Below are 17,239 nucleotides of genomic sequence, written 5' to 3' on the forward strand. Positions count from 1 at the left end.
GACAGCGTTTAATGAAAACTGAAAATCAAAATTTACATAAGCAAATAAATACCATCTTAAATCCTCCCAAAGAGATTTAACCCCATCATTTTTGCCGTAAGTGCCCCCAGTGGTTACACACGCTATTTACAAGTTACCCACAATGCAACTATTTGCACAAAACATCTCTCCACCTAAATACAGGTAACGCGGGTCGTTACAATATGTCACACGAAACTTAATTATTATAACTAATTAATGCCATAATGAAAAGATATTTTATGCATAACAATGATAACACGAACATTACTTATATTTGTAATATTTTATGTATTTTATTAAATACAAAATATACAGTATAATTAAATCAATATATAAATAGAGATGATATAAATAAATACAGATCAATATATATAAATAGATATGGATTTCTGTAAACTCTAATACATCCATCCATATTTCTATGATATAAATAAATGTAAAGATTATATAGATATGTTAATATTAGATAATATATAGCCATCCATCCTAATATTTTATGTTTTGTAACAAATTACTTTTGTTGACAAATTATTGCCTCTGACTGAAAAAAAAAAAAGTTTTTGTAAGTCGTTGCAGCAGATTTATTAGTTTAGTGCGTAACTCCGTGACATGACGCCCGAGTGTACCGGTACCGATTCGAGCCCTCAACTGCCGGCCCTGTGGTACCTGCCGCCCGGCAGCGCAGGGTGTTAGGATTGTTTGAGCACGTGACTGGAAGGAGCCAATCAGGCAGCAGAGGGGGGACGAGGGCGGGGGGACGAGGGCGGGGCGTCGGCGGAGCAGGAGGACAGCAGGAATGGAGCCTCTGTGTGTGTGTGAGTGTGTGTGAGATGGGCCGGACCGTCGCCACGTTCGTCGCGGACACCGGCCGAGGATGCTCGAGCTGCGCCGATCGGATTCCTGCTGAATTTCCCTTTTTCGGCTGAAAATCTCACCTCGTGAGGCGCCCGGCGTCATCGCGACAGAGACGCGCTCGGAGTCGGACACCCGGGCGAGGCGAGGGGGGGGACGAGGAGGAGGACGCGCCGCCGCCGGCCGCTGCACGTTGCACACAGCTCGCCATTGTTCCCGCGGAGAGCGCGAGCCAGCGACCCGGAGAGATCCGGGGCTCTGCGTGTGTGCGTGCGCGCGCGCGCGCGGGCGGGCTTGTGTGTTTAGCGCATCTTCGACGTTTTCCCGGCCAGAGATACTGAGAGATGTGGCTCCACGCGATATGCGCGCTTTGCGGCATCCAGGTAACCGTAACGTAAACGTGTGTGTGTGTGTGAGAAAGAGAGAGAGAGAGACAATGTGTTTCTCCAGGCGAAACGGGGTCAGTCGGTTACCCCCCCCCCAACTCCCCCGCCCCTGCCTGCGTGAAGAGGGCGATTCCGCGCGCGCGTGTGTGTGTGAAACACCGCGGCCGGCGAGTGTTAGACAATGGGAAGCGATGCCAGAGAGCGGAGTGTGTGGTGTTTCGGTGTGAAAATGTCACTGTGGCCATATTTTCATGTTGCGCTGCCGTGTGTGTGTGCGCGCGTGTCGTGTGTGTGCGCGCGGAGTGCGACGCGCTCCTGCCACGGTGCAGTGACACACTGTGACTCTGCACTCACACCGTTTATTCCATCCTGTTTATTGTGACGCGGTGCTGATGCGGTGTATCAACTAGTTTCCTTCACTTGGCTCTGGCTCCCAGCTACACTTCTTTTCCACAGTAAAAAAAAAAAAGAAAAAAAAAGCATCCTCACAGGAGGCACATGCCTTTAATTATTGCAGACATATCTGTGCTCCCGTCAGAAATGAAGTGAAAGCTGTTTTATTCATGTATGTAACACACACACAGACACACAGACACAGAGTGAGTGGCCCCTGTAGGTCCTGTGTGTTGCTGTTACAACGAAGGGTCCCGCTAATATCCCATTCATGTGTTTCCTAGAAATACACTTATTAGTGTTGCTCACAAAGAGTGTGACTGAGAGAGCGTGGGGTCACCTGTCCAGCACTTGCACACCACTTTCTGATCAGATGCGCATTCTCATAAACATCTGAGATGATGCGTATGTGACAGTGTGAGTGAACCTCTCTGATTCGTATGATCGGTTTTTGTGTCACCGTATTGCACTTGGTCACGCGGCACACGGCCGGTGCTGCTGTTGCGGAAGCGGGTGCGGCGCTTCGGTTGTACCTTAGAGCCGGGAGCTGTAACATGCACAAAGCTCGTTTTTTTAAATACTTTGATGATTTTTGTTTGGTACTGAGAACTGTTGCTTTAATATTTACACAGAAACAGCTCTTCCTATCGCTCTGTGCGTAATTCTGAAAGTGGTTCCTAGCCTTTTCTGGGTTTATTAATCTTACACCTGCGCTGTTTTACTCTCCTTGTAATATTAATAAATGAGGCCAGAACTTCTCAGACATACTCAGATTTTGCAACTGTGTTTGTATGGACAACAGAATTACTGTATTTCCTCTTTGCTTTATTTGTTTGTGCCCCTTAACAGTACAATTTAGTCAGTTAATGAAATGTATTTTTGTTACTTTATTCTCAGTAGTTCTAAGCTATTGAGTAGATATATAAGTGATAAGTTTATGAATAGTAGGGGGCGCGGTGGCGCAGTGGGTTGGACCGGGTCCTGGTCTCCGGTGGGTCTGGGGTTCAAATCCCGCTTGGGGTGCCTTGCGACAGACTGGCGTCCCATCCTGGGTGTGTCCCCTCCCCCTCCGGCCCTACGCCCTGAGTTGCCGGGTAGGCTCCGGTTCCCCGCGACCCCGTATGGGATAAGCGGTTCAGAAAATGTGTGTTTATGAATAGTAATTAAGATGAATGAATTATTCCTGTATCATTAGAGGGTCTCCTGTGAGCCAAGAGAAGGAAGATCTGTGACATGGCAGTAAACGAATGTACTTGTCACTATGCCCAAAAAATGCAAATCACCTAATATTGCCAGGTATTCAGCTAAAATAACACATGAATGACATCCATCACGGCATTCTTAGTTTTTCCCAAGGTGGGCTGTTTCCGAGTTTTTACCAGCCTGTACATAAACTTGTAATGAGTATATGAGTATTCAGATAGATGCAGGTTAAGCGGCATTTAGTGCGCAGTTTGTATATATGAAATTTGAAAACTCTTCACTGTGCCTCATCATTCTGACACATTAATTGATCTCAGCAGACAAAATATCATATTTTCTGACTCAGCCATATGATGCCCATTCTCACTAGACTGCTTTTCTACCCCGTCCAGCAAGAGCGCTGTGTGTTGGTTGGCCGCGATCATTGAGCGGCTGCACGTTAACTGTGTGTAATTTAATTGCTCTTAATGCGCTTAAATTCCATTTTGTGTCACCAGTGATGGCATAGCAGGTACAGTACCATAGTATCTCCCAGCTCATTAGTGTGCATCATTTTTCCATCTTGATTATTACTTTTTGATGGCTCAAAAAAAGCTTAATTTATTAATAGGCCTGTTGGGATGGGAGCCGAAATTCACAGCAGGTCCTTGGAACGGGATTACAGAAGCCTGCCATATACCATTAAGCGTGGTTTTACTACAGTGAGCGCTATAATGGCTATCTAATGAGCTCCCTGTGTGTCATCGGGAGATGTTTCTATACACCCAGTGTGTGTGCGAGATGCTGTCTCGTGGTCGGAGGCTGCGGAATTGCTCCCTCAGTTCCCAAATTGAAAAGCACTCAAATGTTAATCGTGAGAAATGCCTTTAATTTATTAACGTTTCTCTAGCTGGAGCACTGACAGTCTGTTTGTTTCGCTCTGTGTTCATGGCCGTTGAATGTGATGATTCATTGTGTGATTTCAGCTCACGGCTTCAGTTCCCAGGTGCAGAGTGTGTGTGTGTGTGTGTGTGTGTGTGTGTGTGTGTGTGTGTGTGTGTGTGTGCGTGCATGTGTGTGCGTGCGTGCACTCGCACTGTAAATCAGTGGACTCCCCCCTTGAGGGCTGCAAGGTGTGTTGGTATTTGCTCATCCTTCTGCTCTCAGGTGTTTAATTGAAGAATTTATTGGAGAGCGAGCGACCTTAACTGACCTTTCTGCTGTCAGTCGGGTGCCTTTTAAAATGTGTTGCTTAAAACCTGCCTGTGTCCATCCCTTTGAGAGCCGGCGTTGTGCAGCTCTGCTCTAATCTAAAATAAAGCCACATTCAACATACACAGGACGACATGTGACACCCCGTGCGTATATTACAACGGCTGTATACAAGGACCCAGTTGAACCTTTGAAGCCGCAGAGAAAAACATCCGGCGCTGCCGTCATACATCTCCATGACTCAAGACCAAGTGGCTTAATTTCCTCCCCCCAACCCATCAACCACAGGGTACCAACATGAGTATTTCATTGAGGTTGTCAAGTGGGCACCTCCCACTTTATATTAGATGTATAAGAAGATTGATATATACACTCATACATACATACAGACACACTGGCTACTCTTGTTAAGAATGCTCAAGTCATGAATTTTCAAAGGAATACATTTTTTTTTTGGTTCATTTTAAATGGAATTTTCTGTCTTTTCAAAGATTTTTTTTCGTGGATCAACTGTCACCTGTAGGAGGGCGCGGTGGCGCAGCGGGTTTGGCTGCATCCTGCTCTCTGGCGGGTCTGGGGTTCGAGTCCTGCTTGGGGTGTCTTGCGATGGACTGGCGTCCCGTCCTGAGTGCGTCCCCTCCCCCTCCAGCCTTGTGCTCTGTGTTGCTGGGTTAGGCTCTGGTTCGCCGCAACCCAGCTCAGGAGTGTGTGTGTGTGTGTGTGTGTGTGTGTGTGTGTGTGTGTGCGTGTGTGTGCGTGCGCGCCCTCTCTCTAACCATGTGAGCCTCGTTACCATTTTTCCAGTGAAAAGTCAGATAATGCTGATTTATAGCAACAGGTTGTCAAAGTTGTACAGTTCATTTTTATTTTATTACAGCTTTATCTGAGGTTTGTACTGAACCGAACCTGCGAATAAATCGAGGGATGTCTGCACTGTGTCATTTTTATTGATTGTGACATAGTGGAGGGATTTATGAACGGACTTCGGGTTTCAGTTGTGTTTGCAAGGTTGAGGAACCAGCGTACGGAACTTCTTAAATGCAAGTTGGCCCTCTTCTGTTCACCTCTCCGCCTTCTGGTGGAGTGTATTAATGAACCATCAGGTTACTCATTGATGAGATTTCTCATATGCATAACTTTGTGTTTGGAAAATTAATAATAACTGCTAAGAATAGACATGATTAATTTCTTTTTTCTTTTGGGAGAAAGTTTCACTGCTGGTAATAAGCACTTGCCCGAGACGGTTGCGTTGAAACGCATGGAAGGACGCGCTTCCTGTTTTCCACTATGACACGCTGTAGGTTGGACGGCACCTTTTCGCTGCAGGACGTGTCCCGGGGCGACGAGCTTTGCCTAATCGGGACACTCTCAGGGTGCGAGGGGCCCCAGCAGGATAAGGGAGAGCTGCTAGTCGGTCCCTCTCTCCATCCTGTTGATGAATATGGGTCAAATGCTGTCCTCTACACCGTTTTTACCACTGCAAAGCCAGAGTGCAGTTAGAGCAGAAGTCATTTTCATTTGTTCATAACTCCCAGCTCATTAGTGTTCATACTTCTACATTTATTCATTTAGCAAACACTTTTCTCCAAACCAACTTACAATGAAAAGGTACTCACAATTATTTTACCTTTGATATGATATAGCTGGGTCATTTTAATGGAGCAATTTAGTCATTTAATCAGAGTACTCTGGTCAAGAGTACTACAGCTAGAGGTGGGATTGGAACCTGTAATCTTTTGGTCTATAGCCTGCAGCTCTAACCACTATACCACCTACAAACTTGCTATTGCTAAAAAGCTGAACACAAACACTTCTTCACTTTTTGACAGGTTCGGATTTGTAAAAACGTTAGACAGATATAGAAAATTTAACCAGATATTCTGTAACACTCCAAGCCATGTATTATCAGTTAGTCCTTGTCCAGGGTTGCATCCGGGGTGTCTGTGGTCTGCGGTACCCTGGAAACAGGGTGCATGACAGGGTACACTTTGGGTAGAACACCACTACATTACACTGGTACCTTTTAATTAACTGCAAACTAGATTGAAATTAATGCATAATTTATTAATTATATATTTAAAATTAAATTGAAAAATGTGTAATCTCTGCAAACTGTCATTCAGTTCTGCTGACTGATTAATTGTGTAAGTTTGTCAGCATTGGGCCATTTTCATCTGCTCAGTCAGTACTGATGTGTCTTCATTTATTTACAAAGGTTAGTTACATGGGGAGTGTGGTGGCGCAGTGGGTTGGACTGGGTCCTCCTCTTGGGTGGGTCTAGGGTTCAAGTCCTGCTTGGGGTGCCTTATGGCAGACTGGCGTCCTGTCCCGGGTGTGTCCCCTGGCCTTGTGCCCTGTGTTGTTGGGTAGGCTCTGGTTCCCTGTGACCCTGTATGGGACAAGTGGTTCTGAAAGTGTGTGTGTGTGTGTGTGTGTGTGTGTGTGTGTGTGTGTGTGTGTGTGTGTGTGTGTGTGTGTGTGTTGGATACATGCAAACACATGCCAGTCATCCCAAGCAGGGTTGCAGCAAGCTGGAGCCTGGCACAGGGGACACACCCAGGACAGGATGCTGGTGTGTCACAAGGCACCCCATGTGGGACTTGAACCCCAGACCCACCAGAGAGCAGGCACAGGCCAAACCCACTGCTGTGCCCCCCTCTGCTGCGTATAGCTATAACATATAGAAATACTTGGAATTTTCATTATAATTAACATAGAGCAGCATGAAATTTAAAACAAATTTAAAGATGATTGAAAATAAAAACACGGTCTCCAGAAAGCTGTGTAATGCAGGTTGTTAACTGATTCATCTCATAAACATTTTGGAGATTTCCATATCTTTTTACTGCTCACTGACACGCGAGCACTAGACATGAGCTGTAAATGCTGTGGAAGTGAGTTGAATAAACGCAGCCCACAACTCCATTCGTTTCGCTGTTCTCTCTGCGTCTTCCTGCCATGTAAGGGTTAAGACGTGACAGCGCGGGTAATCGTCACTCTGCAACAGACAGAAATTTCAGAAAACGGCACTGAACAAGATGCAGTTGAAAATAGCCCAAGAAATGTTTGTATCTTCAGAAATTCGTAAGTCAAGTGTTTGTAACAGGGAGAGCCGACGTACTGCACTATGGTGTTGCGAAAGGCGATGCCGTGCGTTTGTGGAGATCGACGGTCTTGCCGTCGCACGGGGTCCAGGTGTTCCGCCGCAGCTGGATGTGCCGGTCTGTTGAGCGACCGTGGAGTCCCACGCCGCCACGGTCTGCACGTCTGCAGCGCATTTCACACGCTGAGCCGCGAAGCCTCGGGTCAGCTCCTGGTCACGAAGTGGCCGGAAGCTTTTAGGTGTGCGGTTGCAGTTCGGCTCTGACTTTTAACACAGATTAAGAGCAGATTTGCTTGGTCATTTGGAGCAGAAGCAGATCAGCGCACAGCTGGAGCACAGCCGGAGCACAGCTGGCTATTCTGCGCATCCCGGAGGTGCTCGCGTGCCGCGCTCGGACGGTGCGCTGTGCGCCGTGTCATCGTGCGTGAGCCCCTGACACGCGGCATGGGGTCCGAACCGTCTCCCGACAGCCATCGGCGGCCGAGCCGCAGCGTGCGCGTGCTTGTATGCGCGTGTGTGTTTTTGCTTCCGATTATGGCCTCGGGTGATCCGACCTATAATTGCAACCGGCCGCTTCGTTTTCCGTGAGAGAAACGCTTAAGTGACGGAGGCAATCGGCCGCTATTGTGCGAAAACTGGACGTGCGAGTGGAATCGACCGCTGGCCCTCTCGCGTGCTGCTTCCCGTCGGTCCCGTATTTTTCCCAGATCTTTTTCATACGGTTAAATGTTTCCAAGTTCTACGTGCGGTAATTTCCCGGTTACCGTGAGGGTTTGGGCCGAAGTGCCGCTGCTAACGGTAGCTGGTACCGTTTCGGCGAAACATTCGGAAACTGTTCCCTTACGATGTTCTCATATTCCGGGATGACGAACACCAGGATGAAGTCGAACACCTTCGGCGGGTTCTCCGGCGAGCGGATCTAAACGTCACCGTACATCATCGGGATGTTGGGAGAGTGAGAAGTAAATTTCTGCCTCCTTCATCCCTGAAAGAACTGGTGGCTTTTTTTCTCGAAGAACAGCGCACTCTCTCGCCGCATACACTTTAAGACTTGTAGGACGGCGTCCCGAGAAGATCTGAAGCTATTCTGAGGGCAAAGGACGGCCCCACTCTTTGTTAGGTGCTTCGTATTAATATTTTGTTTTCTGTTTCTGCTGTTGTGTTCACCTCCTGTAGATAACCGTTGCAGATGGCGTTGGGCTCATTTATCCAGCTGTGAGGAGGGAAGTGGCTCTGAAATAGATGGGTTTGGATACCTTTCTTGAATGCTTGGAGGGATTCAGCTGCTCTGAGGGACAGAGGGATTTTGTTTCTCCATGTTCTATCCAAAATGGAGAACTGATGTGCACTTGATTTTGGACCCCTCTAGTTGGCCTATAGGGAGCAATCGGGTCCTCCGGGTATTAGGATGCCGGACCTTTACTCTGTATGATGTATCCGGAGTATAGCACTTCAAGTCACCGGGAGCCAGCGTTAGTGAGCAGGAACAGACCCGAGTCGGCAGTTACTCCTAGGATCCTGACTGACACGGTGGGTGAGATCGGGGACTCGTCTGTAGCGCGATAGACCGCCTGCAAGAACTGCACGGAGCAGCAACATTAGGAGATCCGGGACGAGTCGCTGATGATGGAAGTTCAGCCGGGTGGAACACGAGGACGTATCGGCTGCGTCGGTTGAAGAAAGACGTACGTGATTTTTCCTCGAAATGGGACCGCTGAAATTCCGAAGCGGGTGCACGTTGGAGATTTTTTCACCGTCTCGCGTGCCGAACAAAACAAACGTGTTTCCTTCCGACTCCGTTCAAACGAAAACTCCGAGCACCGATGGGTTTATAAAGTGATCCGCTCACTTTCCTTTTTCCTCGCTGACCTGCACGGGGTCCGTGACCGCTGCTGCCTCTCCGTTAACAAAACGTGACAGTGGCGGTAGCAGTACTTACATCTTCATCTGCTTACTCGTTGTACTGGTTTCCCGGCAGGCGCTTTGCAGTCGGGAAATGGACGGCGCCATCCCATCGTGAGGACATTTCTGAGCTTCAGGCGACGACCGCGTACGGTCCGTAGCTGGAGGATGGTTTCCCGCAGAAGGTGCACTCAGTTCAGTCCAACGTCTGCAGTGACTCCGTGCGCAGAGTTTTCATTCGCAACGTGACACCTTGTTTTTTTTCCACCCAGATTTGACCATTTTTGTGATTTCCTCCCCCCCCCCACTGTTTCCACCTGATTTTCCTGCATCATTCCTACATTTCAGGAAATGTGCACTTCTTCGCAATGTGGCTTCAGGCACACCGCGCTTGAAGACCCGGATCGTATTCGAATTTGCCGAGATTAAGATATGCATCGGATGAAAACTTCTTGATTACTCTTTTCTTCCGACAAAAGCCCGCCGTGAAGTCGGATAGCGAGCAGACATTCCGTAGCCACAATAAACAAGTGCCCTGTTCGGTGCCCGCTGCTCGTGATTTATTTATTCGTTGACAGAATGGCGCAGGTCACAATGTTATGACCCAGATTTTCAAGAAATCTTTTCCAGCATGTTTGTCCCGCAGAGCTGATTATGGAGTTTGTTCTTTCTTTAGTTTTTTTTTCGTGCAAAATGCGTTTCTTAGTAAAGGAAGCCGAAGTCAGTTAATCTGTTCATAACTGAAATTGCATTGGTGTTTACGGTATTTCATCAATATTTTATTTAATACAGTATAATGTTATACATTTATAGGGGCTGTCAGTAGACAGATAATTGAGGTGTTATGGTCTGCAGTAATTTGCTTAATTGCCATAATGGGTCAAACGCATACAGTAATACACGCAGTAATTTCTCCGTGTGCTTTAAAATCCTTGTTTTTTTCAGTTTGTATCCCTCTGAAAAGTGCATTTTTCTTTTATTTTATAAGCCACGCTGTGGTGTTTACTTTTGCTCCCGTGTGCAGTTTGTGTGTTTTCCCATTGTTCTCTGAGGTCTAAACTGAATATCAGAAGAGAAGTGGCTCTGAAAGAGATGGGATTTGAGACCCTTGTCGAATGCTCGCAGGGACTCGGCAGCTCCGAGGGACACGGGGAGCTTTCGTCCCGCACGTGCTTGGACCTTCTGGAGACGGGCTTTTGTGCGAGGAAGGTCTTTTCCGCTCTTTTGACCTGTGCGTTGTGAGAGGGCAGGGCTGGACACACTGCTTCTGCCTTCAGGAGGAACGACTGCTTTCACCGTGTTCAGATACACCTTTTTTTTTTTTTTTTTCTTTTTTTGGGAGAAAGTGCACCTTGTTTTGGCCTCCTTTTTCACCACATCAGAAACAAGCCCGAACGCTTTCAGACTCGACGGGGCCTAAAATTTCCAGGATTCCTCCGTGGAAAGTCGCCGAGGAGAAGGCTGCAGGTTCCCGTACTGCACCCGCTCGGGAGCATGAAGATGGGTCGATAACAGGCTTACAGATGTTCGGAGATCTTCCCTTCACCGTCAGCTTCACCCCGAACAACTGCAATTCTGCGGCTTGACTCAGTTTTCTTAGTGGTGACCTTCTGTTAATGACTCAGTGTTTCTGCACAGGGGTGCGGTGGCGCAGTGGGTTGGACCACAGTCCTGCTGTCCAGTGGGTCTGGGGTTCAAGTCCCGCTTGGGGTGCCTTGCGACGGACTGGCGTCCTGTCCTGGGTGTGTTCCCTCCCCCTCTGGCCTTACGCCCCTGTGTTCCCGGGTAGGCTCCGGTTCCCCGTGGCCCGTATGGGACAAGCGGTTCTGAAAATGTGTGTGTGTGTGTGTGTGTGTGTGTGTGTGTGTGTGTGTGTGTGTGTGTGTTTCTGCACAGAAAAGTGAACCCAGTGCCCAAGAGACCATCAAGAAAGACTTTACCGATAGGAGATGCTGCTCGATTCACTAATTGGATTAATTGCCTCGAGCGCAGATGACAGAACAGGGAGTACAGATGACTTTGATAGTCACGTGTGTCAATATAGGCATCATCTGCTTCAACCTCATTGCCTTCGCTTGGCACCGCACGTAGCGTCATAGCCTCATGGCCATGAGAAGGAATCTGTCTTCCCAAGTGAATGTTTAACCACATGTATGTACAGTATCATCTACAAATAATGTTTGATACATGTTGAAAATATGTGCTGTAATATCTTCGTGAAGATCCTAAGATCTCTTTTGGATTTGAAGACCGTGTCCTGTTGTTGCGAAGAGTTCCATCGGAATTTTTTTGCTCAAAATGAGCGAGGAGCGCAGTCTACGTGTATGCCTTGCTGTGAAAGGTGACCCCTGTCGAACCGTGGAATCTTAATTTTGTCAAGACTTGCTGCATAGCCCCCCACCCCGCTCCACCCCGCCCCGCCCCACCCCTGGGCCTTGTCTCCCTCTTTCGGTTAATGAAGCGTTGGACCATTTCTCCTGCGGGGCAAAGTCACTGACAGCTGGTACCAGGGTGAAACCAGGGTGAAATCTGAGCGATAAGGGATCTGTCAGCGGTAGGGTCGCCGCCGCCTCCCCGGCTCAGCATGCGCCCAGACGCTGATATTAATGAATCTCGTAACTTCTGAAGCCACTTGGCGGTTTATACCAAGAATTCAGCAAACCTGAAAAGTGAGAACATCTGCTCCTGTTTCCATAAGCCCATTGCTATTTTAAAATAACTAGGGACCTGTCGGCTCAGCTAAATGCGTTAGTGAGGCTTTAATGTCTGTTTTAAAATCCTATTCTGCAGCACGGTGTCCCGCTTTACAGGGATTTCCGGCTGTATGAAAAGAAATTTGCTGTTTGTGAGGAGCGCTGTGGCAGTGAAAGGTGCTGCTTCTGCTCTCTGGACCGCGCTGTTGCCATGGACACGGGGTCGGTCTCCATGCGAGGCCGTGGTCGGTCTGGCCTTCGGAGGAGAACCCTGAAGAGCAGCTGCGAGCTGCGACAAGCTCTAAAAGTGCGCGTGAATTGCGGAGATCCGGGTCGGAGAGGGCCGCCCGGACGGGGGACGGTGAAAGTCGCGGCGAGCCGCGGGCCGCGACGGAGCAGCTCGGTAGAAACGTCAGTCGAACCTTGGCGTTTCCGGACTCTGTTGGAAACATTTAAGAATTTGTGCAGAAGAAGCAAGGTGTGGTCGTGCTCAGGGTCTTCATACGTTCACGAGAGCACTTGACATTTCTGGACAGCCTGTTTTTTCCAGTAATCTTAAACTCATTTCGAAGCAGTGCTCCATTTTCCCTTTTTTCAACGCAAAACGTTGATACTGAAAGCTTCCTTTCGTGCAGCGGGTGCGGAACACATGGTGTGTTTTTCTGAGTTTTCAAGACTCCCTTTTACTCATTTTAAACGGACTTATTGAGCTCATGGGAACCAGCGGTTCACTGGTTTGTGAACAAAACAACAGTATGGCAAACAAAGAAAGTCTCCTAGCTGTTTGAGAAAATGCACTTTTTAATGTTAGAACTTCTCTTTATTTATCACACTCGCACAGTCTGAACCGCTCGTCCTATTCAGGGTCACGGGGAGCCGGAGCCTAACCCGGCAACGCAGGCCGTAAGGCTGGAGGGGGAGGGGACGCACCCGGGACGGGACGCCAGTCCATCGCAAGGCACCCCAAGCGGGGCTCGAACCCCAGACCCACCGCAGAGCAGGACCCGCTCCAACTCACTCCTTCACTGCAGCACCGCGCCCTCGTCTTAATTTATGAGAACATCCTTATACCAGTTTGCAAACTGCCTCCGAGCTGCACAGCCACTGCATTGCCTGCAGAGTGGCTGCTTTTCGCTGAAAAACGCTGCCTGGATTGGCGCAATACGGACCGCCGGCGTTCTTTCAGCAATCATCTTTATTGTCTGCGCTTTGTATGATTGTGTTGCAGCGGCGTCATCAGCTGAAAGAACCACAGCAAGTGCGTTTCCCTGGGGCTGAACCGGTCCCGTTGAAAAGCTGCCGCAGGCTGAAATAACAGCAAAGGGCACTGGAGTTGATCATCGACTCTTTTCGCCCTGCTGTTGAAATAAAGGACTCTTCCGTTGTGCAAAATCTTAAGCTTGTGCATGAATATGAAAAACAGGTATTTTTTTTTCCCATAATCCAATGCGGTGCTCCCATGTTTGGTTTTTGCGACGTGTTTTGACACTCATCAGGAGCACTCTGCTTTCAGCGCTGCTCCTGCGCCGTCGTGTCCGTCGCCCTGGAGACGGGAACCTAGAGGGCGGACGGTTGCGCGTAGTCTTTCCTGAACTGCGGTGGCATCCGTGTGCCAACAGACTGCAAAATTCACTTGTTCGCAAAGGGTTTCTCGGCACCTCGCGGTGAAACTTGTGCTCCCTGTTAAGTGGACCAGTGCCGGTCTTAACGTGCAATTGATGGAAACGGTCTGTTGTACTTGTTTTTCGTTGAATGTCATACCGGCAGGTTTGGGGTTCGAGTCCCGCTCGGGGCGCCTTGCGACGGACTGGCGTCCCGTCCTGGGCGTGTCCCCTCCGGCCTCGCACCCTTTGTTGCCGGGTTAGGCTCCGGTTCAAAGCGACCCCGCTTGGGGCAAGCGGTTGTAGCCGAGTGTGTGTGTGTGTGTGTGTGTGTGTGTGAGTGAATGAATGTCATACCCGCACAAAATTTGTGTATATCTGTAGTTTTGCTATCTCTGGTACATACAGCAGAGCATATATGTGATAAATAAATGCGATGATTATGAATATCGTAACCTCACGTTAATTTTAATTTATTAGCAGTCGTACAGATATTGTGGACTGCAATACATATAAATAGACCGTCATTTGACAGTATTTGGCTTCTCTGTCCTCTCTGTTTTTTCATCGGTTTCTAACAAAAATCTTACACCCAGCAGGTGTTTTTGCTCACTTTCATCAAGACAAATGTAAGATCCGATGTCGGTTCGGAGGGTGGCGAATCACGGCGGATGTCAGTGCAGGAGCTGGGATCTAGGGAATGGCCACGCGCTTGATCTCCATACCTGCCAACGAATGCTTGCTTGCATTAAAGTAGTGTTCATGGCAGCAAATGCGTAACTTGCAAAGGTGTTAAGCAGCCGCTGATGTTTTTTGAAATGTACCAGCAGAGAAAGTGCACCGCGTCACAGAGCGCATCCCTTGTCTCTCCGTAGAGCACGCTCTCCTTCCTGGTTGCCCTGCGAGATGACGCTAGCATCGCCGTGTCCCTGGAGGCCTCGGATGTGAGGGGAAGCGGGGTGGCGTACGCGGCCAAGGTAGCCGGCGAGCCCAGGACCCGCTTCCTGCAGTTTGAGAACTTCAGCGCCGCGCTGCCCCCAGCCCTGGTGTTCGACGCCTCCTACCACGGCCTGTGCTACGCGGTCACCCTCATGGTCGATGACGGGACAGAGTGGTCGAAGGCGGCGGCGCCCGTCCGCATCCTCACGGGTAGGTGTTCCTTTTTTTGCGTGGCCTTCGACCCCTCAGCGTCTTCTCGTTCACTTATCTGATGCTTCTCGAAAGTGCCTCGAAGCGTTAATCTGCTTGCGCTGATTTACCCGTTCATGGAACGGGGCACTTTCTGCCGTATCAATTTAGGGTAAGTGTCTTAAGGATGCTACAGCAGGAGGGGGGATTTAAACCTCGAGTCTCTCGAGTCCAAAGGCAGCGGCGCCAAGCTCTAAACCACCTGCTGCTAATTGTGTGTTATTGGCTTGCTGCTGTTTTTCATTGATGCCACATCTGTTCTCTGTGGAACTGAGTATGCGCTGTGCGTTAATTGGTTTATTTCCATGACAACGCTGCTTCCTTCCGCCGGTTTCCTTCTTGCTCGTGTCAACAAGCGGCCCGACAATAATCCCGTTTATCGGGACGATTTGTTTGTTCCGCAGAGCCTCTTCCAGTCGACAGTGTGCTCATCCACGACTACAAGGCCTCCCCAGAGACGGGTGTCGTCTTTGAGATGAAGTACGCGGAAAATAACGTGTTCACCAGGGTGAACATCAGCTACGTGGAGGGGAAGGAGCTGCGGACTATGCTCTACAAAGGTAGGGCTGTCTTGGTGTGTGGAGTTGTTGCACGTTTGTTAATTGCAGTTAAAAATTATGCTTATTTATGAACTCGAATGAAAAATGTTTGAAATACTTAATTATACTTTAGCTGAATTAAGAAACCAGTAAATCATAATTCCAATTTATGTATTTATAACAAGTCTACTGTTACAGTTGCGAACTGGTCTTTTGCCATCGATCGATGTGGCTTTTTTACACTTTTTTTTTGCTTTTAAATGCAGAAAAGAACATTCATTTTATACTGTCCTATCCTAAACTGTCCTAAAACAGGCCAATTTTCTCTGTACAACTCCACTACACAGTGTGATTTGTGGTTGAACCGTCACACCCTAAACACATTAGTTTAATGAAAATCATTCTCTTTTCTTTAAAATTAATCCATTTCGATGACGCTTTTCCCCAAAATGACTCCAAGTGTCAAGTGTCTAGCACTGATTTACCCATTTATACAGCAGGGTAATTTTTACTGTGTCAATTCAGAGTAAGTACTTTGCTGAAGGAGATGTGATTTGAGCCTGGATCCTTCTGAGTCCAAAGGCAGCAGCTGCAACCAGCACACCTCTTGCTGCCGTTCTTGTCTGTCAATATGTACGTGATGTAATGTAGCGTGGACTAAACGGTGCTGGCGAAAAGCCTTTGAGTATCCTGCAGGATGCCACGCTTTTGAGAAGAAGACGTCTGCAGTTTGGAGCATGAAAGAACTGTTCTGTTGCCACAGATTTCTCCAAGGGGAAAACGGTGTTCAAGCACTGGCTTCCGGGCGTCTGCTACAGCAACGTCACGTTCCAGCTGTTGTCGGAAGCCTCGTTCAACGGGAGCACCCTTGCCCGCCGCAGCGGGATCACCCACGAGCCGGCGCAACACAGGACAGGTGCGTTCTGCTCTATGTCCTCCTCGGTCTTACCGCATCACGTAACGTTCTGCTGGTCGCGTAGCCAGTTCTGTAAATTAAATCAGTCTTCACAGGTGCACTGACTCCTCAACTTATGAGCATTATTCTGCTCGACTGTATATGTCCATACTCAGTTAGCTCGTAAATGCAGAGCCCCTTTGTTATCCAGCTTAGGCTTACATTTATTCATTTAGCTGTCACCACTCCAAAAGGATATAATGGCAAGTAACTTATCATTTCATTTACCCGTTCATACAGCTAGGTAATTTTACTGGAGTAATTTTAGGGTAAGTACCTTGCTCAAAGGTACTACAGCTGAGAGTGGGCTTCGAACCGGTCATCTTCTGGTCTAAAAGCAGCAGCTCTAACCGCTGCGCTACCAGCAAGGTTCTGTAAGAAATGCAGAGAGAGCTGTAATAAATAAAAATACTGCAACATTTATGCCGTGGTTTTTAACTTCAAACAACATTAAAATTGGAACAAACTTCTATAAGAACCTGTTCGGTTCCTATGATAGACCGATTCATGTCAGAGATGTGTGCAGTGTTTATCACCCTCTGCCCACTTTCATCTTCCTTTATTATTGACACAATCAAGAGGTTAATACTACAGACCACCCTGGATTTATCTAGGTTCTACAGAAATCTCACATAAGCCTGTGATGCATGGCACAGTGTTCTTCCCATATACGTGTGCAACATTTTTCATCTTGTAACTGATCGCCGACATGCAGAAACACCCGATTCGAGCTGTAAACACTGTGGAAGTGAAGTGGACGAAGGCACTTCCAGACTCCTCCTCTGTTTGGATGTGTTTTGCTGCCAGCTAATGACAGGAAGCAGGAATACATGTTTGCTCTCTAGCAGAAATTTCAGAAAAGCCTTGCAATTAGAAACAAATAACCTGGGGGAATTCCTTTATTGCCCAAAAATGAGGGTGGCATGGTGGCACAGCGAGTAGTGCTGCTGTCTCACAGCGCCTGAGTGATGCAAAAGAACGGGGGTTTGATCCCCCGCTCAGTCTGTGTGGAGTTTGCATGTTCTCCCTGTGTCCGTGTGGGTTTCCTCCCACAGTCCAAAGATGTGCTGTTCAGGTTTCCCTCATAGTGTGTGAGTGACAGACAAAGTGTGTGTGTTCCACTGATGTATGGATGAGTGACCCAGTGTAAGTCTTTAGGTGCTCTGGTTTCCTCCCACGTTCTAAAGACGTACTGTTCAGGTTCCTCATAGT

The 17,239-nt window shown here is 48.2% G+C and overlaps 1 protein-coding gene across 2 annotated transcripts in view; it reads left to right on the forward strand.

The window, feature by feature from the left end:
- Window positions 1-797: 797 nt before the first annotated feature.
- Window positions 798-17,239, forward strand: part of ptpro (protein tyrosine phosphatase receptor type O) — a 39,762-nt gene continuing 23,320 nt past the window's right edge. For both annotated transcript variants that reach the window (XM_029252212.1, XM_029252213.1), the window contains exons 1-4: window positions 798-1,256; window positions 14,221-14,494; window positions 14,938-15,093; window positions 15,836-15,988. In XM_029252212.1, coding sequence (XP_029108045.1) covers window positions 1,218-1,256; window positions 14,221-14,494; window positions 14,938-15,093; window positions 15,836-15,988 — 622 coding nt within the window. In that variant the 5' untranslated portion in view covers window positions 798-1,217. The remainder of the gene's footprint in view (window positions 1,257-14,220; window positions 14,495-14,937; window positions 15,094-15,835; window positions 15,989-17,239) is intronic.

This window comes from Scleropages formosus, chromosome 5 (assembly GCF_900964775.1).
Source record: "Scleropages formosus chromosome 5, fSclFor1.1, whole genome shotgun sequence".
NCBI classification, from domain to species: domain Eukaryota; kingdom Metazoa; phylum Chordata; class Actinopteri; order Osteoglossiformes; family Osteoglossidae; genus Scleropages; species Scleropages formosus.